We start from the raw sequence: 24375 nt of genomic DNA on the forward strand, positions 1-24375 counted from the left end.
TTAAAATTCTAAATACTTAACCGAAAAAGCGGATATTTTTATATTTACGATATGAAAAATATAATTTAAAAATAAAATTAGTTAGTTAAAGTGAATAAATAAAATTTTAAAATGTCTTTGATGATATATTAAAAAGTATTAATAAAAAAAATATTATTCACACATCACAAATTACGGCACTTTGATTCACCAATATGAATAAATAAAAAATTTACAACCTAATGATTTCTAGTCAACTGATAGGTGCCCTGCCAAGGCAAATGTTAAAATTATATAGCATTATCTTTTATGCTGATATTTATAGACTGAACCAGTTAGCTTGGCATCCCATGCAGACTGTTCAGACTATATTTAATATTACTGTTATATTTTCATGTCACTTGATATCACATAAAAGTTGTGTACGCTTCATGTGTAAATGGTAGCATAGATCTTGTGTCTTCCTTTCTATATCTAGCAACTTGTCTATTGGTTGATTACTCATTATGTCTAGTGCTGAGCAGTCTAATATAATTTTGAGTAATAGTTCATTATTAATAACATTTGTTGTACCACACCTTTCTATTTCTCGTAGCATTTTGAATAATTTATCCATGTATCGCTGCCTAACATCAGATAGACTTAAGCAATGTAGTAGGAAATGTTCCAAGGTTTCTTCAGATTCATTGCATAGCTTGCAATTTGGATGAATAGTATTTTTACTAAATTTTGCCCTAGTACTTTGGAGCATGTAGGTACCAGTTACTAGCTTACATTTGAATTCTGCCTTTTTTTATGTCATATTGGTTATTTCTAACACATTTCCAAATGTTATGTGGATTATTGACCGGATTTTTTTGAAGAGATAAATGTTTAAGTGTTGATTTTGTGTTACATTCTATTGTCCAAATTGAAGACCAGTATTCATTTATTGATGTTTTTAAGTGTTTTTTCCACATATATTTTGATGGAGGATGTTCCATAATTTCTTCTGCTTTTGGCAATTGATATTTTTGCAAAATTTTATTTATACGACAAATAAAAGAGTTGTCAAAATTTGAACTAATTTCCAATTCTCATTCTAATATTTTACGTTCTATCGAGCTATCCAGGCGAGAGATTGAGAGACATAGTGCTAGCATGTTTTTGTCTAAAATCGACTCAATGGGCTCAGCTCCTATTAGTATATATACTGCTGCGGATGCTGTTCTTTCTGGTAGACATTGGAATTGTTTAAATATCTTCCTTTGTAATTTTTCCAGTTCAGATATATCCTTTTTTGTGCATATTTGAACCTCGAGCCCATAAAGATAACGTGGGACAGAGTAGGTTTTCCATACTTTTTTAAGCATTTGCAGCGGGTTTGAACGTTTAAATGTTACCAAACCTTCACCCTTATCTGAAACAATAGTGTAACATCACAACATAGAAAGACACACTATAAAATATCAATTGAAATGGCTGAACTCAATCAAAAGAATGTACGAGTAGTTTTGTAAACAGTTTATTTTGAATTGGAGTTGTATCGACGTTATTACATGTACTCGTTACAATGATTATATACTGCGTTTAGTACCACAAAGACTATGAATATTCTTATACTGTTATAGACAATAAATAGTTACTTCGTCATTCATGATGTATACTGACTCCGTAAGCGGCGTTCACCTCATCCTTATATGTGAATTATTTAGCTCTAAAGTAATATCGAGACCTTATATTTGTGTATATGTTATATCTAGTCATCGAAAATGGTCATCTCTACAACTTTTGACGACTCTACATCCCCATAAACTGTAAAATATCGCAAATTCTGAAACTACAAATTTTCATTCATAGGCGCAGCAATTACAGGGGAGACGGATAACTTTCTTATTATTAATTTTGTGAACAAAAAACTAGATGTCACTGAAAAGTTGTCCAAAAAAGTAATAATCTTTCGACAAAAATAAACTTCAGGTCGTACTGATGACAATAAATAACTAAAGGCTCTTATGAGCCTGCATCGATCGTCTTGTAAACATATGCCATATTAGAATTAACGTAAAAACGAGGATAACATATAAGTCCATGCCTCCTAAAATATTGGGCAATTTCAAAAACGTTTTTAGAATTACAGACACACAATGAAAGTTACGAGTTCTGTTTGAATTCTGTGGATGTTCAGAAAAGGGTTAATTAAAAAAATATGAAAGGTACTCTTGTAGAAAAATGGGTCGAACAATATTCAGCTTTGGAGGATCTAGGATTTTGAAATTGAAGGTCCACTTTTATTACAAGATATTATGCCCATGAGTATTTGCTTTTATGTAAAAAAAGGAGGGCTCTTGATCCTTCACTTAGCAAGGCTTCTTTGCCTTTTATGTTATTACATGGAGTTTTCTGGAGAAAGTAGCTTTTTTCTAAAGGGTTTCGCCTTTCCTGTTTTTATGACGGTTTAGTCAATGCATAGACATTTTGTTGTTGCTTTTTAAGTGTAGTATCACAATGCACGGAACGATGTTCATGTATTTTAAAAACATATAAATAAAATTTATTGAATATTAGCAGATAATGTCAATATGATATAAATATTTTAACATGTTACAAAGTCAAGCCCAACAAATGCCTTCAAGAACTTTTGGACAAATATTGTGCATGTATTGGCATTACAATACAGCGTAGTATTTCCTATTCATTGTTTTTTATGAGCATTTGGATAATGAAATCTCTCCAAAAAACGCAACCAGTAAAGTAAAATCGAAATTTTTTATTGAAAAGGGGTGGAAAAGAAAGCAGTCCATGCTGTGAGGAATAAAATTGAGAATGGAAATGGGGAATGTGTCAAAGAGACAACAACCCGACCATAGAACAGACAACAGCAGAAGGTCACCAACAGGTCTTCAATGCAGCGAGAAATTCCCGCACCCAGAGGCGTCCTTCAGCTGGCCCCTAAACAAATATATATACTAGTTCAGTGATAATGAACGCCATACTAAACTCCAAATTGTACACAAGAAACTAAAATTAAAAATAATACAAGACTAACAAAGGCTAGAGGCTCCTGACTTGGGACAGGCGCAAAAATGCGGCGGGGTTAAACATGTTTATGAGATCTCAACCCTCCCCCTATACCTCTAGCCAATGTAGAAAAGTAAACGCATAACAATACGCACATTAAAATTCAGTTCAAGAGAAGTCCGAGTCTGATGTCAGAAGATGTAACCAAAGAAAATAAACAAAATGACAATAATACATAAATAACAACAGACTACTAGCAGTTAACTGACATGTTGTATACATATGCAGCCAAGTAAGACTGGAATGGGGACGTTAAATCTAATGACGCATGTCGGGACAGTACACGCTCTCTTAAAGCTAGGTTCACACTGCCGATCAGATCAACTCGATCAAGCCCGATCAAGACAGATTAAGTGATCGGGAGACTGGTCTGACTCAATCGACTAGAATGTTCGGGGTTATCTACCTTGGTCGTCATCGATCTGACTTTCTACCCGAGAATTTTTGACGTAGCAAAAAAAATTGAGTAAGGATCGAGAAGCCAGTCACTCGAGAAGAGATCGAGAATTCGTCGAGTAGTGGTCGAATTGATCGGTAAAGGATCGTGTAGAGATCGAGTTTGGTCGGAATGCAAATATTTTACCGATCAGTACTCGATCATCTCGACCTTTGCTCGACTAATATCCGATCATTTCCCGATCAACGCCAACCTGTTTGATCCATGGTCCAGATTAACTCGACCAATTCCCGCTCGCTTCCAGATCACTGCGACTTCTATATTTTTTTTTATCCCAGACCAACTCGACCGATACCCGATCTCTACTTGACCACATTCGACCACTCTTCGATCTCTACTCGGCCATACAAGATAACACATGACTGCTACACGATTCTCTAAAAGTGTGTGAAGATCTGATTTAATCTCATAACTTTGCTTTCGCAAAAATATATTGTCACTATTTAATTTTAACTTGTCTGTACTTTTGCAAGGAGGGGTACAATTTTAAAAGAGAGGCAAAAGATACCAAAGGAATAATCAAACTCAAAGGTCGAAAACAAACCGACACAGCCATTGCGAAAAACGAAAACCGAAGAGGAGACAAACACCGGTCCATATAACACAACATAAAAAACTAAAAACTTAGAAAAACAAACTCAACAAAACATGGGATGATCTCAGATCTTCCGGCAGGGAAAGAGATCCTGCATTTTGGCCCCGGAGGATTTTTCAAATATAAAGTGCAATAAAATACATTATTAGACAGCAGATGACTAATTTAGCCTTCAAAGTGGGTTTATAAGAACCCACAGATTATTTTTTACCTGTTTTATGGGCTATTTTCTGTTTGACTGTCTGTATTTTCCGTATGTCCAGAAATTTTTGTAGTATAAAAATAAGAAGATGTGGTATAATTGCCAATGAGACAACTCTCCACAGGACGCCAAATGACACCGAAATTAACAACTATAGGTCACCGTACGGTCAAACGTTTACAAAAACTTTTTTCACACGCAATTTTACACAAAAATGAGACGAAAGACAAATGATTTTTATTTAATCTCTTGATAGATATATGTACATGTAAACATTTTCAGAAAAGGTATCACTCCAGGGGATTGAAATTCTACTTTTGGCCAAATTTTGGGGAAATATGTTACATCTTTACCCCCTTTTTGCAATATAGTTTTTGGAAATACATGCAGGTTGTTGCCATGGATACACCAAAAAGAAATATCTTTAACCATTCAACTACTGGATATCAAATCTATGGAAAATACTTATTACATAAATATGCACATATATGACACAACAGTACGCTTAATTTAAAAGAAAGCAAGTAAAGGGGATGGTAAAATTTATTTATATTGCTATCTAACATAAGTGCTAATCCATTGACAAATCTCATTTCCTGGTGTTATTTTCAAGAAAAGAGCAGTAAAACTTCCATAACATATCAGCGTCCACGCTGAGGAAGTTTTCATAACCATTGGGGTCCTCTTTGTTGAGCTCCTGCAAGTCTCTCATACTGCCCACACATTGGCAGCCGAATCAGCCACTGCCTCACCAAGATTTCTCGAGGCGCCCGTTCTGTCTACCGTAACGCCTTCTTGTTTGTCTTTTACGCTCTCTTCAAGCTCCGTCTCTGCTATTAACATGGCTCTCTGAGCTCTAAATACCTTGCCCACAAATCCAACTGCTTTATTTCCATGTAGATATGATAAATGTATGATTTTACTCAGACCTTCTGTGAACTACTGAATATAACCAAAGAAACGGAGATAGTGTCCATTGGACACAGATAATGCCCCAGCTTGCATGCATATAACGTTATAAAGGGTCATTACTCAAGAGAACAGTAATAGTGACGCCATCCAAATTCGCACATGATCTGTGTTTTATTTATAGGCATTGTGTATACGTTTCATAAAATTTGGTTGAGGCAAAATAAAATTAGAGAATGAAAACTAATTGTTGGGATGTACGTACGTACTTACAGACGGACAAGGGTAACACTTAATGCCCCCTCCGCTACGGCGGGGCATAAAACATCAGACGTTTTTATACTGAAATTGTACAAACCCGACCAATTCCCGACTTTCTTTACAACCCCTATACGATCAGGTCGATCTGGTCTGGTGGAGATCAGGCTGAGATCAAGTATAGTTGATTTGGTCTAGCTAGTCGAGTAAAGATCATGTAGAGATCGTGAATTGGTCGGAATTATCGAATATCTATTCAATTAGTGGTCGGGTTGGAGTCGTGATGGAGTGATTAAGGACTCGGGAATGGTCGAGTTAAAGTCGTATACAGTCGGATTGCAGTCGGGTAGAAGTCGTAAACAGGCCCGATCAAGAACTTGATTACGCTTGGTCGTGGAAATTTGGACGATCGGGATCATCGAGTTGATCTGATCGGCAGTGTTAACCTAGCTTAATGGTAAAGAATTATTGCAGGAACTGATTGAGTGCTCTGGTTATACCCGGTTGCGAGGCAAAATTTCTGCTTTCATTCAACATACTCGTTTTCCATTGCAGGCAACGTTTTCAACCCTAAATCCCGGTCGTAGCACTAAGTAAACCCATCTATTTATTTTTAATTCGTTTTTGTCCAAAATATGCCTGACATTTTACCATGGCACGTTAAACAAACAACTATCATTAATCAATCAACACCGTAGGTACGCATGTCTGCCCAATCGACATTATTTAACTTATATATTGTGAATATTAGATTGTCAGCGTTTTTAGCATTATATAATTTAGAATTCAATTTGCATTTATAAAGACCATCAAGAATCTTTACTGTTTCCAGATTTAGATGAATGCATGTCTACTCCATGTACACACGGTTCCTGCAAAGATCAGGTGAATGGTTATACATGCACTTGTAATGCCGGATTTACTGGAATTAATTGTGAAATTGGTAAAATATGTTATGTTCACTTTGGAACAGTATAAAAAAATTATATATAAGAATTACATAAACCTCAAAACGTTTTTAAGACCTTTAGAGGATTTGAAACATGATATATGGACTCTTGTCAATCGTTGAAGAACGTATGATAACCTCAAAATTTCTTTCCTAAAAATATATATATATATATATATATAAGTGCCTATAAATAGCAGCACATGACATACAAATCTATGGGAGTGTGGATTAATCAGTACAGAGATTAATTCAATTACACAAATAAAATTATAGATTGCCTAACAATGTAATTTTAACACACTATTTAGTATGTAAGAAGACCTAAAAACATCCGTGACAAATTAGTGACATCTGTATTAGCAAAGCAGCCTACTCCATCTTCCGGTTGCTACAAACAATGTGGTCGAAGGAACTGCTTGTGTTGTAAAGCTGCTAATACAAGCAGTTCTTTCATCAGCTCCGTTACTAAACAAAATTATACCATTTTCTCAAATTCCAACTGTAAAACGGAGAACTCAATTTATATATTAACATGTGACACATGTGGCATTCAGTATGTGGGAGAAACAATGGACAAATTTAATATTCGGCTCAATAACCATCGTTCATGGTACAAAACCAACAAAAACTGTCCTCTCACAAGACATCTTCGTTCAACGAAACATTCTTTTGATAATGTTACCTTCCAAATCAAAGTCAACACCGAGTGGGACACCACGGCGAGAAGGAGAAGAGAACATTTTTGGATCCACCAACTCCACACTTTAGAACCTGATGGTCTTAACGAAAAAGATGAGAAAAGATAAAGGAAAGATAAAAAAAATAATTAAGTACACAGCATCGTCCTTTTTATCCTGTAATATTGGCCAATGGACGTTGCTAACTTCAACTACCAATTTTGTAAAAATCTTGAACTTCATCCAAATTATGTATTATTTTCAAGGCAGCTAAATTTAAGTGCAACATGTACATTGAGCGGCAAAAGTTTCTTATCATCTACATCCGATTTCACCTGGATAGATGCACGCTTGATAAAGCTAGTTAGTCTAGCGAAATATTGCGTTTATTTTCATCATTTTGTAAATATTTTAAACATTTTTATATTTACATACTAAATAGTGTGTTTAAATTACATTGTTAGGCAATCTATATATATATATATATATAAACAAGTCTAAATTGAAAACAACGTTCAAACCTATGATTGCGTTGGATAAAAACCGCAATTTTTATACGTGTGCATGCAAATCAAATTTCTTGGTAGAGTGGTCTAAATACAGCACAAACAACATTTTCCAAAAGACCAAAAAAGTGAAAAAATATATTTTAACAAAACGCATTTGATTAGCAGGTCGAACAACGGATGTTCTTAAACCCTGCTGACTGCCATTGCGATTGCCAAATAAACAGATCACCAGATGTAAAAATGGATCTTAATTTATTAATAATATACCAAACAGAAAACAATAAACTTGCGGAAAAGATGGTATACCGCAAACATAAGGTGCAAAAATTTGTACACCATATCCGGATTTCGACAATAAATGTCTCTTCAGTGATGTTAGGAATCGAAACGGTATTTGGAAGGCCATATAATTTACCTCAATTTGGGATTGACTCTTGAATTTTGAAGAGTCAAAATAGGATGAACGGATCATATAAACCCGAAGGCAAATATAATACAAGCCCAAACAAAAAAATATAAACAAGTCTAAATTAAAAACAACGTTCAAACCTATGATTGCGTTGGATAAAAACCGCAATTTTTATACGTGTGCATGCAAATCAAATTTCTTGGTAGAGTGGTCTAAATACAGCACAAACAACATTTTCCAAAAGACCAAAAAAGTGAAAAAGTATATTTTAACAAAACGCATTTGACTAGCAGGTCGAACAACGGATGTTCTTAAACCCTGCTGACTGCCATGGCGATTGCCAAATAAACAGATCACCAGATGTAAAAATGGATCTTAATTTATTAATAATATACCAAACAGAAAACAATAAACTTGCGGAAAAGATATATATGTCTAACGTTTTGTGCAACGATACTGATAAAAGATAATAATATACAAATATAACATTTGATAAATACAGAGATCATAGATGTCTAAACAAGTTAGAAATATATAACATTTTACATTTTAGATATAAATGAATGCAATTCATCTCCTTGTCACCAAGGAACTTGCCAAGATAATATCAATGGGTATTCCTGCACGTGTAATCCTGGATACAGGGGCACTGACTGTGAGCTGGGTACGTAATTGCTTTCGTAGCATTTCAATTAGTTCCTTATCTAAGTAAAATATGTCAACTTTAATTTCGTATAAAATACCCTTGAGCTATAGATATATAAAGCTTCATTATTTATGAGATCTTCTATAATTGCTATCAGCAGTTCAATCTTTATTCTTCTACACATTTCTGTTTTAGCATGACACATAATGAATTTAAGATCTCATAAAATACAGAAAATTAAATACCTCTCAATCAAACAGACACAATGTTCTATCGCTGAAATAAAAATAACATTTGATAAATACAGAGATCATAGATGTCTATAAACAAGTTAGAAGAAATATATAACATTTCACATTTTAGATATAAATGAATGCAATTCATCTCCTTGTCACCAAGGTACTTGCCAAGATAATATCAATGGGTATTCCTGCACGTGTAATCCTGGATACACGGGCACTGACTGTGAGCTGGGTACGTAATTGCTGTCGTAGCATTTCAATTAGTTCCTTATCTAAGTAAAATATGTCAACTTTAATTTCGTATAAAATACCCTTGAGCTATAGATATATAAAGCTTCATAATTTATGAGATCTTCTATAATTGCTATCAGCAGTTCAATCTTTATTCTTCTACTCATTTCTGTTTTAGCATGACACATAATGAATTTAAGATCTCATAAAATACAGAAAATTAAATACCTCTCAATCAAACAGACGCAATGTTCTATCGCTGAAATAAAAATAACATTTGATAAATACAGAGATCATAGATGTCTAAACAAGTTAGAAATATATAACATTTTACATTTTATATATAAATGAATGTAATTCATCTCCTTGTCACCAAGGAACTTGCCAAGATTATATCAATGGGTATTCCTGCACGTGTAATCCTGGATACACGGGCACTGACTGTGAGCTGGGTACGTAATTGCTGTCGTAGCATTTCAATTTGTTCCTTATCTAAGTAAAATATGTCAACTTTAATTTCGTATAAAATACCCTTGAGCTATAGATATGTAAAGCTTCATTAGTTATGAGATCTTCTATAATTGCTATCAGCAGTTCAATCTTTATTCTTCTACACATTTCTGTTTTAGCATGACACATAATGAATTTAAGATCTCATAAAATACAGAAAATTAAATACCTCTCAATCAAACAGACACAATGTTCTATCGCTGAAACAAAAATAACATTTGATAAATACAGAGATCATGGATGTCTAAACAAGTTAGAAATATATAACATTTTACATTTTAGATATAAATGAATGCAATTCATCTCCTTGTCACCAAGGAACTTGCCAAGATTATATCAATGGGTATTCCTGCATGTGTAATCCTGGATACAGGGGCACTGACTGTGAGCTGGGTACGTAATTGCTGTCGTAGCATTTCAATTAGTTCCTTATCTAAGTAAAATATGTTCACTTTAATTTCAAGCTAAATTACATATATCAATAAGTACGGATTTCTGAATATTGGTACTGTAAAATATCAGCTGGAAGGCGCAACATGAAGCTTTTAGTGATCGTAGTGAACTAATTTATGTCGATGATATGACGAAAATCTCAAAATTCGTTTAATCGGATTGTATATGTGTGGTTTCTACGAAAGACTGATAGGGACATTTCGTTGATAAAATTTCTCATTTCAAAGTTGAAATTTCCCAGTATGAACAGACCGGTTCATATTTAATAAGGCCGGGATATTTAAAGCCAAAAGGCCATGATATGCAATTTTATGAAGAGCTGTGTATAGAAGTCCTCGCTTCTGTGCTGGCATGAATTACTAGTATGTCATTTTCTGTTAATTAACCATCAATAAGATGTTAAAACTATTTCAAACATTAAGTTCTTTTTACATCTGGCATAAATAGCCTTATAGTGGTTGTCGTTGGTTCATTTCTGTCATATTTGGTTTTCGTAAATTGTTTTGTTATAAATTAGGCCGTTAGTTTTCTCAATTGAATTGTTTCATATTTTTCATGTCGGGGCCTTTTATAGCCGACCATACGGTATGGGGTTTTCTCATTGTTGAAGGCCATACGGTTGCCTGTAATTGCTTACATTCACTTCATTTGAACTTTGGTTGATAGTTGTCTCATTGGCAATCATACCACATCTCCTTATTTTTATATTATAGGACGTGAATTTTTCAAAAGAAAACAAGAACATCTATACCGCTTCCGCAGACCTAAGAAATTCAAAAGTTTAATTTACCAACATTTAGAAAAACACAATCACAATAATAAATTTATAAAATCCAACCATTTCAAACCGTCCAGAAACAACCAGGACAGTCACATAAACAGTTATAAGATTTTCGAAAACTTTGCGAACTGTCTTGGATTAAACGACTACAGACAGTGTATCCCCTAGGTCTAAATGACAATATTATTGGCCAAGGGAACTTATCTAAAACATTCTCTTTTGATATCATGACCATTGTTGATAAAAGACAACGCAATCATAGGTCTCATGGCAAACGCATTAACCGCAATCAACGAAATAAACATTGTTCTAATCTTACACTTGATGATTTTTTATCTATATTTAAGTCAGGAATCTGATGTTCAGTAGTTGTCGTTTGTTGATGTGGTTTGTAAGTGTTTCTCGTTTCTCGTTTTTTATATAGATTAGACCGTTGGTTTTCCCGTTTGAATGGTTTTACACTAGTAATTTTTGGGGCCCTTTATAGTTTGCTGTTCGGTGTGAGCCAAGGCTCCGTGGTGAAGACCGTACTTTGACCTATAATGGTTTACTTTTATAAATTTTGACTTGGATAGTAAGTTGTCTCATTGGCACTCATACCACATCTTCTTATATCCAATTAAAAACAATGGTAGACATCAATTATTATGTAACCTGGGTCAAATACCAATTAGTAAATTACATAATATTTATAACGAGTGTAATACAGTATCGTTTTTCAGTCAAAAATATGAGTATACACGAATTATTACAGCCTTTTGTCACCATAGACTGTTCCCTCAAATTGACTAACCTGACGATCATAAAAAGTATTTCATAAAAATAAAATACATTAATAGAGGTATTGATTTTATTAATTTGTCTAGTATTTTCATGACTCTACCGTTCAAAACTTAATACCTCCATATTTTGATAACATAGAGCCACCTATAATTTCTTATTCGTATAAAAAAACCAGTAGAAGTTTAATTTTTAATTATACGTCAGTTACATCAGACGTCAGCATAGAAAATAATGCTCCTTCGGCATGAGACTGTAAAACATAAAAATTTATATATGATCCCTATGGCCATGTAAATACAGGGGACCTCAATATCGCCCAAGACAGAGAGGTTATAAACTTTCTGAAAAAAGGACCAAAATGTCGTCCACCGTCGAAAATAAATTGGGAAGAGTGCCGTCAGGTTATTAAAGATGCTTTTTCATTCTATTGTAAAAATGGTGTAAACGGGAGAAATCTGACAAAAAGTCACTTGATTCCTGTTTGAATAAATGTCTCAATATTGTTGATATTCGCATATCACATTTCAGAAATAATTTAGAAATGAATATAAGAATAAGTAATACGTCTATTTCTAGGATTAAAAACAAAATTCAAGTACTTGCAAAGCGTTTTCTGTTCGTACCAACCGACAAAGCAGCCAGCAATGCGGTGGTGGTATACCGTAAATACTACACGAAAGTCCTTAAGAATGAAATTATACATTTAACTACATTCAAGGCCGTACGCTCCACAGAGAGTCATATAGTAAATAAGCATGTCACAACCACAGCTCAGCTTAAGGCCTCTTCTGAACATTTGAAGGTCCTCACTATGTATTGGTTACCTAAACGACACAAAAAACCAGTAAAGTATCGTTTTATCTCGGCCTCTAGTAAGTGTTCTTCTACTAGAATTTCAGTGCTTTTAACGAGTTCATTGACTACTATCAAACAACTGATCATTATTTTTTGTAATAAAACATATGAAAATAGTGGAATTAACCATTTTTGGAGTGTAAAAAATCTTTGGATGTTTTAGATAAATTACGTGCTTTTGATGGTCCTTTTGATTCGGTTGACAGTTTTGACTTTTCCACTCTTCACACTACACTTCCACACAATCTTATTCAATTAAATGGTCGTTCGATAAATCTGATTACAAATTTATTTGCTGCAACTCATATAAAGCCTTTTTCTCAAACAAGAAAGGTAAATATGCTAGAAATACTTATTGGAGGTGTGATGATATGATTACAGCCATACATTTTCTCCTTGACAACATTTATGTACGTGTCGGCAATAAAGTTTATCGACAGATTGTAGGTATTCCTATGGGCATCAATTGTGCCCCTTTAATGGCAGACTTGTTCTTATACTGTTATGAATCACTGTTTATGGCCAAATTCAGTAAAGACCCGTATAAATTCCATTTAATTTATAAATTCAACAACACTTACCGTTATCTTGATGATATTTTTTCGTTAAATAATCAAGAATTCTCTAAATATACTGCCGAAATTTACCCACAGCAACTTACTTTGAATAAATCAAATATTAACAGCAATAAGTGTCCTTTCCTAGATTTAGATATTTCAGTTTTACACCAGAAACTCTATACAAAAATTTACGAAAAAGAGGATGTTTTTTCTCTCCCTATTGTTAATTTTCCTTTTTTGGACGGTGATGTTCCTCTGGCACCATCTTACGATGTTTATATATCCCAACTCGTTCATTATGCCCGTGTCTGTAGTGACGTTTTGGATTTCGATGAGCGTAATATATGTATTACTGGTAAATTTTTAAGTCAGGCATTTCGTTACCACAAATTACTTAAAACCTTTACCAAATTCTTCCATATATACAAAGATTTGGTTTGCAAGTTTGGTTGTATATATATTATATATATTAGTTTTATTGAATGCCCATGCATGGATGTTTATTTTTAAAATGGCGATGTCGTTATTATTCATCCAAATGAAAGTGACGAGAAGTCTAAAATGTGTAGCTGTTACAGTAAAATGTTTTATTTATGTATATGTTCGTGACAAATTTTCTGTTAGTTTCTAACTTGTTTGATATTGTACAAGTGTAAGGTTAATTATGTTCCGATAATCAAACACATCAATCGTAAATAGGTTTTAAACGTTCACATAAATTGAACTGTATCTGACGGTTTTTTGTGCGAAGATTTACATATACATTGTAAGGTATTTTATTTTGACGTTCGAACAGTTGTTGATTAGAAAATAAATGGTTTAACAGACTGTCAAACAAAATTTTCCCGCCTACAAGGTTTTGGTTTGCAGAATAAAGAAATATAAAGGGCAATTGAAATTTAACATGGTACTTCTTAGTATATCCCCATATATATGTACAGAGACGACTTAAGATCTCCTAGTTGTCAACTATGTCAAACTATGAATTTGCTCCATTTATTACTTAAACTTTGAGGAAACTGGAAAAACATGTGTGTGTGTCAATATCTAAAAAACATAAAACTAGTTTGGTACTTTCCGTCTCCTATTTCAAAACAAGACTTTGTAGTTGATATAAACAATAACATTTGATCATCTCTAACCGCTTTATTACCACTTGGAATTGAATCAAATCACCTGTTTGTGCGGACATAAAATTAATTAAGCCTAAAAATTGGAGGACCAGACATTTCTATAGTTTTGAAGTCTATGTATTCTAATAAGTTATACCAACTATGATGTTACTTCAAACATTAAATAAACCTCAATATAAGTGCCATAATTTTTTTTTAAAGATATTGGTGAGTGTGGCTCATCTCCGTGTAACCATGGGATATGTCTAGACCAAATAAATGGATATGTGTGTACTTGCACAAAAGGATACACAGGAGACAACTGTGAAACAGGTAATTGGTACGACTTAATAAACAGTTAGATGCTAAAAAATATTCAACTGTCTTCCCTAGTTTCGCTTTTTCGGCTGACATTCGTTTTAATCACTGGACATGCTCAGCACAACCATCTCCAGCTAAGAGTAAATTTAAAGGTTGTATCCATATGGACCCAAATGATGTCGAATTATTGTCTTGCAAGACAAAAATAAACAAGCGATGATTTTGAGCTTATTTTTTACAAAATTGAGCCAAACTGTATTCTAATAGCGAATTATAATGTCAATAATCCGCTTTTTTATCCTATTTCTGATTGTGACATTTTGACTGATTGCAAATTTGCTTGGCGGTTGATGCATTACTAACATGAGACGCTTACCCTGTAGGTGCACCCTGTCTCGCTCCTTTTGAAATTCATGTAAAAGACATGAATCTTTAAAAACTTGCAAGACCTGGAGAGGATTAAAAGTTTGATATATGGACGCGTGTCTTTCATTTTATCAGTTTTATTGACACTCACGTCTAATCTTGTTTTCATACTCCATATGATGGAATTTTCATTGCAAGGAAAGTTAAATAATGAAATGGATTGAAACGGCAAAGCCACAAAAATTTTGTTTTTCATAAATTTACAATAATTTTAATTCAAAGTGCCAAAATAAAACGAATTCTTCAACCACTGATGTCACGTTGAATAGATATTTTGAAAAATTAAAAAAAAACTGGATAACAAGAGAAATATGTTGTATAAGTATCTTCAAGTTTTGCCGAAAATTTGTATAAGGCCATGTTTCGTAAGGTATCTATGTGTTTAAAATTTTTTTGTAAGGTTCTATTCGTAACATAAAAGAACAAATACAATGCATTAAATTAAAGCGACAGTTATAAAACCGATTTTCAAATCTGACAAGTCGATTAAGAAGAGACAAACCAAGCAACCAAGCTAAAAATCAAAAACTGAGTGAATAGTATGAACACCAAAAATAGCGAGATCATTTGCGTTATTAGGTAAAGTAAACCCTGCTATGCATGTATCACCCTCTATGCGAATTCAGACTTAGTCAAAATCTGGAATAGGACAAATCGGTAATATTAACCATCAGACGATACTCATATCTAAAGACCTCAGACCGCGACAACATGCTGCTAGTGAGATGAGAAACTGACACATCGTATTGGGCAAGCTATTCGTGATGGTAACTGTAAAACAGATGTAATGACGATTTCAGTCGTTCTTCCTCAAAACTCTATTGGAGCGGTATTTGTGTAAGGAGCACATCCCTGTTATAGAATCAGCATAGTGTAAACTTCTACGAGCGTAATATATTAATAGTGATATGTAATACCCATAAGATGGGGCAGATGGTATGATACTGTTGTGCAAATTCATACTTTTTAAACTACTATTCCTTATTACTAGATTACATGAGTTTGTTTTTATTGAAAAAATTAAGTCGATGAGTGGATTAGGTATTGAGTCTTTCTTCATAACAACCACCTTAACTAGCAATATGATAAAGCTTTTCACCTTATATTCACATAATAATGCTTTTTAACTTTATACAAAACTAGAACACAACCGCGACATCGCGGGTCCGTGACTAAATTAAAGTACCTACGCCTTATTTTTAGCCTTGATCTTTAGTATTCGTATTGTCATCTGATAAAGTCATTTGGTTTTAAGGTGCACAGTTTTTCTGCTTTCAAAATCTTTCTATTTGAAGCCGTCCTGGTTTTCTTAGTTTTGTTATTTTGCATGCCGATGAGAGTGGACGTGAAAATTTTGCAGAGAGAATCCTTCAACAGCTTTGAAATCGTTTTTTCAAATTTGTTTCATGGATAAATTTTATTATCCCTACATCGTATATTTTATGTTTTGGATTATATTTTTTTGTTGAGGAAATTTTCTGCAGATATTTTCAGGTTTGTTTTAGACACGAGACATTTGTTCATGGGATCCATTAGTTGTTTCCATGTGGGAAACTATCTGAGGGTTTTAGCTGTCCCCCTAATGGATCGGTAGTTTCTTTCCGAGATCCTTTATCGTAGGATTTTCGGCTTTCCTCTACCAGGAAAACAGCTTGGGAATCCAAGTATGTCCTTAGCGGTTTCCCGTTCGTTGCCATGCCATTTGTGCGGCATCTAGGGTGACCTTGTCCCTTATTTTTTATATAATTGTTTTTATAATTTGCATTTTTTATACTTTGAGGATGGGCGAATCAGGTGAGTGTGTGTTCTTATGTTTTATTGCATTGTACTAATTGTTTTGGGGGAAGGTTATTTTTCTGGTAGTAAAACCCGTCACGGCCATGCTGGGAAACTGGGTAGGCAAATGCTCACATTAAATTTGAACCGAAACAGTGTGTTAAATTTCCTCTTTTACACCGTAACCCATGGTGGTGCTCATAATAGAAGAGGAAGATACAGAACATACTACAACCGGAAACTGCATGTGACATATAATATTGGTATCAGTATCGGATTCGACCCGGAACTTGTTAATTATTGGTAATATCAATTATGTGGAAAAAAAAGGCCTGGAATGGTGTAATTGTTAATCAACACCATTGTCCTATATAAGTTATATATAAAGTTGAATTCCTTGATTGGTCGTTTTTACGTCATGCCGGCTAACAAATTGGACCTCGTTATTTTAGTAGTATAGATGTGTCATTTTTCACAACATGTAGCTTGAAATCTACTGCTGCAAATTCATACTTTTTTAAACTAGTGTTCCTTATTACTAGGCGCTCAAAATTATTTGTGTTTGTTTGGGGTCAAAATTGAAGTCGATCAGTGGATTATAATGGAATTGTATGCGACTGTCATACAAGTGAGAGGTTAAGCTAGCTATAAAACCAGGTTTAATCCACCATTTTCTACATTAGGAAATGCCTGTACCAAGTCAGTAATATGACAGTTATTTTCCATTCGTTTGATATGTTTGAGCTTTTGATTTTGCCATTTGATAAGGGATTTTCCGTTTTGAATTTTCCTTGGAGTTCAGTATTTTTGTTATTTTACTTTTAAAGTGGTGAGAATATTTTTATTACACTGGACTTTCTTCATAACAACATACTTTACTAGCAAAAGAATAAAGTTTTCTCCTTCTATTCCCATAATACTGCTTTTTCGTTATAAATTTATACAAAATGTGTCATTTTTCACAACCTGTAGCTTAAAATCAAGTTCGGTGACCTATAATTTTTATTATAAATTTGAACATATTCCAATATTTACTACATTTTGGCATGGTAGGAAAAAAATCTCTCATTTTTTGTTTATACTTACATATGACCTTAAATTTTATTTTGATTTTTTGAATAGATAATTGACATTTATTTCCTAGATGAATGAAAATCATTTTAAAATTGTTGGAAACATAATATTAAAGGGTCATAATTATTTGTTTGTTTAAGATAGATATTTCAGGCCATTGTTTCGGATGGAAATTATTTATATCATTCTTTTTCATATATCAGTAGATCATTAATAAAAACATTATAGATCATTAATAATAACATTAATGGTACCAATTTTTCTGCACCAGATGCGCATTTGGACAATAAATGTCTCTTCAGTGATGCTGGAGGCCGAAATATTTTAAAATCCAAAGCTTAATAAAAAGAAGAAGAGCTATGATCCAAAATGGAAAAAAAAGTAGAGCCAAAACCGGGCAAGACATCAGAGCTTTGCATGAGGGAGATATATTCCTTAGTTTAAAATAATTTCTAGAATTTTGTAACAGCAAATTTTAATAAAAAATAATAGAAAAATCCAAAATACAAGTATACAATAATTTCTTGTTAGAAAGTAAAGTAAAAAAAATATTTAAAAATAACAACAAAATGTTTAGAACTAATTTCTTATAAATTATCACTATGATACAAGTTTCCATAGCTAAGTCAATTTTATTTACACCAGGATTCCTTATATTATATTGGGTGTTCTACAATCTTTCACGAAACAGACAATCATTCACTAGAATTGGATGGTAAAAATAATTTCCATGACGCTACACTTGCCTAACATCTTTTCAATTGCAAAGAACTTCATTGTTTTACATTTTGATCTGTTTGTAGAGATTAATTTAAACAGAAATTTGGTAAAACATTTCAGACAATGTGTATTGTGAAACGATAAAGCCGTAATTTCTTATAAAACTAATGGTTTATGGAAGACGTATTGCTCTTCTGTAATTTCAACAACAACATAAAACAGACAGACAGGCAATACAATATGACATCAATAAGGTAGGAGAATCAGTTATTAATAAAACATCTAAACATCTTAAAAATGCAAAGATTAAGCAGCATGGACTCCAGTTAACCTTTGTATACTATAGAAAGGCAAGTAGTTTTAGTTCGACTAGTAGAATTCGTGACAACTAAATATCCGGTAGTACATTATATTCGGTAATGTCAAACTATAGTTCTAGAAGATGAAGTTACGTGATAAATTACTGTTTTTGATAAAAGCTAAATGATTAAAGAACTAATACAGTTCAGAACACAGACAATCCTTATATTCTCTTAGATATGCACACAATGATCTGTAGGTGTAAAACGCGACATTAAACAAATACAGAAACATGGGATCTTAAAAATTAGGACAAAATGCGCTTTCATTTAGATCTTGTTTTGAACAACTCGTAATATTTTACGTTTTAGATATAAATGAATGCAAATCATCTCCATGTCACCATGGTACTTGCCTAGATCATATCAATGGGTATTCCTGCACATGTGATCCTGGATACAGCGGAAGTGAATGTGATTTTGGTAAGTAATATTTATCATTTATTTCAATTATTTAGACCCCTTTTCAAGTCATACTGTCCAGTTCTATTTCTTTGTTGAACACATTCTTTCCTCCCAAATACTAATATCAAGAAATATGATTATTTAACACTGTCAAATACTGCACGATCGATTGTAGTCCCCTACGTAGAATATAAGCACCCGTAAGGTTCAACATTAGTCTAGAGGTATTATGTTTCATTCAATATAAAAACCTTTAAGCATCCATTCATTCAATCTTTTTAAACTGATGGATACACTCTGGTTTATAGTTGTCCCATTGAAAATCATACCACATCTCCTTATTTTCATATTTATACAATTATAATAACTCAATATATTAAAGATGCTTAAACTATTCATGTTACTGATCCCTTCCCTAGACGTGTGCTTTGATTGCAAAGTCTATTCAAAATCATAAGTCATAAGTTTCAATTTCAAAGTAAACGCAGATGTTTTTGGTTACCTCTCATTACCTCAGAAAATGTTAACTTTAGATGAATAAGGCTATTCTGTTTAGGTCTTTTTTTTAGGTCATATAGTTCCAAACGTTGCAGCGTTTTTACTGATCAATGGCTTTTAAATGTGAAGGTTTGGGCGTTTTTGGTGAAGGTTAATCCAGAAAAGCGCTTCAAGTCACGAACTTTATAAAATGTGTATTTCAATTGCTATCAAGTGTATTGACGTAAAACAAAATTAGTAATTTCTATGATCTGGAGTCGGGACATGACGAACTTCCAAAACAAAATGAGATGATAGAAGAATGTGTCTGAGGACACGAACGCCCCCGCTCAAACAAAAATGGGACGGACGGAAGGACGGACGGTCAAGGGTAACACTTAATGCCCTTTCGCCTTGCGGTTGGGGCTTAAAAATATACGATTATTTGGTAAACTTATTTTCTGTTTTTCTCTATAATAAGCATGGTATTCTTTTTTTTAATATTCTAAAACGCTATATGAAAACTCATATTAGATTATAAGATTGTTAGGAAAATTACAATACAAGACCCTTGTAAAACTACTCAATAAAAGTCGACAAATTTATTGTATTCTGGAATGCAATACAAGAATATAATCAAGTTTAGAAATAAAACAAAACTGCTGACACATTAAAAGAACCCTGCGCAATATAAGCGAAGAAAGACTGACGGCTCACATTATCGTCGCTTATATAGAATAATTTGTTGACACTTATCTAGTTATACTTCTCATAAACGATATACGTTTCAATTTGTCGAAATGCTTCATTTGTTGATTGTTACCCTCTTCGTTCCTTATTTTTGGTGTGATGATGAATGTGGTCAGGGAGTTAATTTTTGTGATCTTGGAATGCATTTACTTTGGACAAGGTGCGCTCGTCCTTGTGACGGTATTAGAAAAAGAGAAACTTTAATGTGCTGCCAAAACAACAAACAAACAGCTTTTAGTAGAAACGATTGTTCAAAAATATGTAATAAGACATTAAAAGATATTGTGGAGGAAATACCTTGTGCAAAACGATGCATTCATGGTACCTATGACCATAAAAGCATATGTCATGTCAAAGAGGATATAGTAGTCATTGTTGTAAAACAAGTATAAATTTGTTTGAGTTGAGGGTTATGTCATGTTTAATCCTTCTCAATTTAAACATTTTGTTATTTCTTCAATTAACAAATATATAATGATGTAACTAGAATTTGTCTGTATATGTATTGAAACTTTCTGTGATTGTGAAATGTATTGACTTTACAAAAACTTTCAACGTGCAATCACAATGTCTAGGCCTCAAAACTATTTATGAGCCATAAAACTAATTATAATTTTAGTGTTTCCAACTTTTAAATAAAAATGTAGATAAAAAAAAAAGAATATAAGGTTATAGTACTCGATCAATGGAATACAAAATTCACAGAATTAAGTGCATTTAAGGCGGTTCAGAAAAACGCTCCTTGGTCTATATCTTTATATTATAGATAGCAAATTTACGGTTATCAGGCAAATAATAATATTGTATCAAAGAATATCCCCAGTTGCTAAAAGCTAGCCCGAGAACTTTTTTCAAAGGGATAACAATTACACCTTGAAACACCGTTTTATCAGCCGCTGTACTTCCGTCTATATTTAAATCAAAAACATTATGAACAGGAGCTTGTGCCGAGTACGAAGTTATTTGTGATAAGAATAATAATACAGAAAAGTAAGATAACTTAGGGAAATAGAAGAAACAAATATATAATGGTTTACAATAACATACAATAACAGTGGGTTTTTTTCTAAGGTTCAATAAACATCGGTTGTTGGTATAAAACGTGTAGGAGAGTTGTCTCATTGGCACTCATACCACATCTTCTTATATCTATTTACTCAAGGGTTTGTTGCTCGTGCTGTGTGGATGCAGTAGAATGTGTCCCCGTGCTTGTGGTGTATGCCCTTATATTTTTCAATTATGGGTTGTTTGCCTGTGAGAGAGCTTTCACATGTTTATTATATCTTTGTTTTTAATTGTTAATTATATATTATGGGGTTTGGATGTATAAATACTCATCTACGCCTGCTATTTTTATTATTGCCCCCTGCTATGGTTTTACTAAGATTACTTACAATGTTTTTGCCCTGTGTTTGTTATATGTCAGTATTGTAATACTTAAGTCTTTACGTCGGGCCTTTTATAACAGTTTTTGTAAGAGTTCTTTTACTGCTTTGCCTATTATTTCCTATTCCGTAATTGTGATCCTTATTCATTGTTACAACCTCCGGTCTTTTTTATTTTTCCTATACCCCTATTATCATGATTTTACGTAATGGAAAGAAAATTATTAACAACACTACTTCTAGGATATCCACGTGCTTAAACAAACGTATTTGTAATGCCTCTATAGCCAGATTGTTTAACAAAAATGCATGTGGATATCCACAAATTTTCCCGTACAATGCCAAAAAGTGACTAACCTGTTTTAGATTAACTTCACAAAATACTGTAAGGTCAACAGTGAATGGGAGAGCTTTTTTGCTCTCCTTTTCCTGTGACATTACCTGAAAAACTCAAAACCTAATATATGTGGTAACTTGAACCCAACCTAAGTGTGGTATTCAATATGTGGGACAGACGGGACGAGAGTATTACAAAAGAAATCAAGAACACCTTTACCGCTTTCGTAGACCTAAAAAAAATCAAAAGTTTGATATATCAACATTTAGATAAGCATAATCACAATCTAAAATTTATAAAATTCCAACCACTTGAGACCGTTCACAAACAACCAGGAGAATCACACAAGCAATTTGAAAAATCACGTGAAGTTCGCGAATTATTTTGGATAAAAAGACTTCAAACAGCTTATCCTCTCTGTCTTAATGACAAAATATTAGGACAGGGGAACATAACTAAAACTTCAATCGATGTCATTAATATTGTCGATAAACGACTTAGAAATAAAAGGTCTCATGGCAAACGCAAAAACCGTAATCAACGTATTAAACATCGTATAAATTATACACTTGCTGATCTGTTATCTATAATAAAAAATAATGGCAGACATCAAGTATTATGCAAACTGGGTAGGATACCAATAAGTAAATTATATGCTATTTTTCTGGAGTGTGATAAAATTTCTTTTTTTAGCTCAATGTATGAATACACCCGTATTATTACAGCATTTTGTCATCATAGGCTATTTCCTAGTATCGATAAACCTGAAAATCATAAACGGCATTTTCTTAAATTAAAATATATAAATAGAGGTATTGATTTTATTAACTTATCTAGTATATTCAATGACTCTACCATCCAAATCCAAATACCTCCATATTTTGATAATATAGAACCACCTATTATTTCGTATTCTTATTAAAAAAAAAACAGCAGAAGTTTGATTTTTAATTATACGTCAGTTATATCAGATGTCAATATAGAAAATAATGCTCCTTCCACTTGAGACTGTGAAACATCTAGTTTTAGATATGTTCCCTATGGTCATGTCCTTACAGGAGACCTCAACATCGTCGAAGACCGTGAGGTCATAACTTTTCTTAAGAAAGGACCGAAATACCGTCCTCCATCTAAAATAGATTGGAAACAGTGTCGTCAGGTCATTAAAGACGCTCTGTCTGTCTACTGTAAAAATTGTTGTAAACGTGAAAAATCTGATAAAAAATCTCTAGACAGTTATTTGAAAAAAATTATGAATACTGCTAATATTCGTATATCTCATTTTGAAAACAATTCTGAAATTAGTAATAGGGTCCATGATATTCCCATTTCTAGAATAAAAAATAAACTCCAAGTACTCGCAAAGCGGTTTGTGTTCGTACCAGCAGACAAAGCAGCAAATAATGTAGTGGTGGTGTGACGCATATACTACACGGAAGTTCTCCAAAACGAAATTACAAATTCATCTACATTCAGGTCCGTACGCTCCACAGAGAGTCAAATTGTAAACAAGTATATCACTGCCACTACCCAGCTTAAAGCCTCTTCCGAACATTTGAAAGTCCCTACTATGTACTGGTTACCTAAATTGCACAAAAAAACATTTAAATTCCGTTTCATCTCCGCATCTAGTAAGTGTTCTACTACCAAACTATCAGTGCTTCTAACTACCTCCCTTACTACTATCAAAGAACTTGTTATTAACTTTTGTAATAAAGCTTATGAAAATAATGGTATTAATTATTTTTGGAGTGTTAAAAATTCTTTAGAGGTTTTAGATAAAATACATGCTTTTGGTGGTCCTTTTAATTCTGTTGACAGTTATAATTGTTCTACTCTCTATACTACAGTACTACCTGTGACATAGGTCAAGGATAAAGAGAAATCATGACTGCATTGAAATGTTAAAATTACATAACTTACAGGTAAAGTGTCTCAAGGAAAATATATGACGTTTTGTGTTTGTCAAATTTAATAACTGTGATTATGACAAGAAAATTCTAAAATAAAATGAAATAATAAAACTAGTTGAACATAAAGCTTCCTAACTTTTTTTGTAAAAATTTTGTCATGACTGTTTGCAAATGTGTGTTTTGATGTTATAACTTTTAAATAATTCTATCAGTTTAAGTTATTATTTACATGTATTTTTTTTGGCAAGTGAA

At 33.1% G+C, this 24375-nt stretch overlaps 1 protein-coding gene across 1 annotated transcript in view; it reads left to right on the plus strand.

Moving 5' to 3' along the window:
• Positions 1–24072, plus strand: part of LOC127738351 (fibropellin-1-like) — a 39750-nt gene extending 15678 nt beyond the window's left edge. Inside the window, exons 3-11 of the mRNA XM_052249553.1 lie at positions 6293–6403; positions 8561–8671; positions 9017–9127; positions 9468–9578; positions 9919–10029; positions 14403–14513; positions 19169–19279; positions 19831–19847; positions 24013–24072. Coding sequence (XP_052105513.1) covers positions 6293–6403; positions 8561–8671; positions 9017–9127; positions 9468–9578; positions 9919–10029; positions 14403–14513; positions 19169–19279; positions 19831–19847; positions 24013–24072 — 854 coding nt within the window. The remainder of the gene's footprint in view (positions 1–6292; positions 6404–8560; positions 8672–9016; positions 9128–9467; positions 9579–9918; positions 10030–14402; positions 14514–19168; positions 19280–19830; positions 19848–24012) is intronic.
• Positions 24073–24375: the final 303 nt, after the last annotated feature.

This window comes from Mytilus californianus, unplaced genomic scaffold (assembly GCF_021869535.1).
Source record: "Mytilus californianus isolate M0D057914Y unplaced genomic scaffold, xbMytCali1.0.p SCAF_1, whole genome shotgun sequence".
NCBI classification, from domain to species: Eukaryota; Metazoa; Mollusca; class Bivalvia; order Mytilida; family Mytilidae; genus Mytilus; species Mytilus californianus.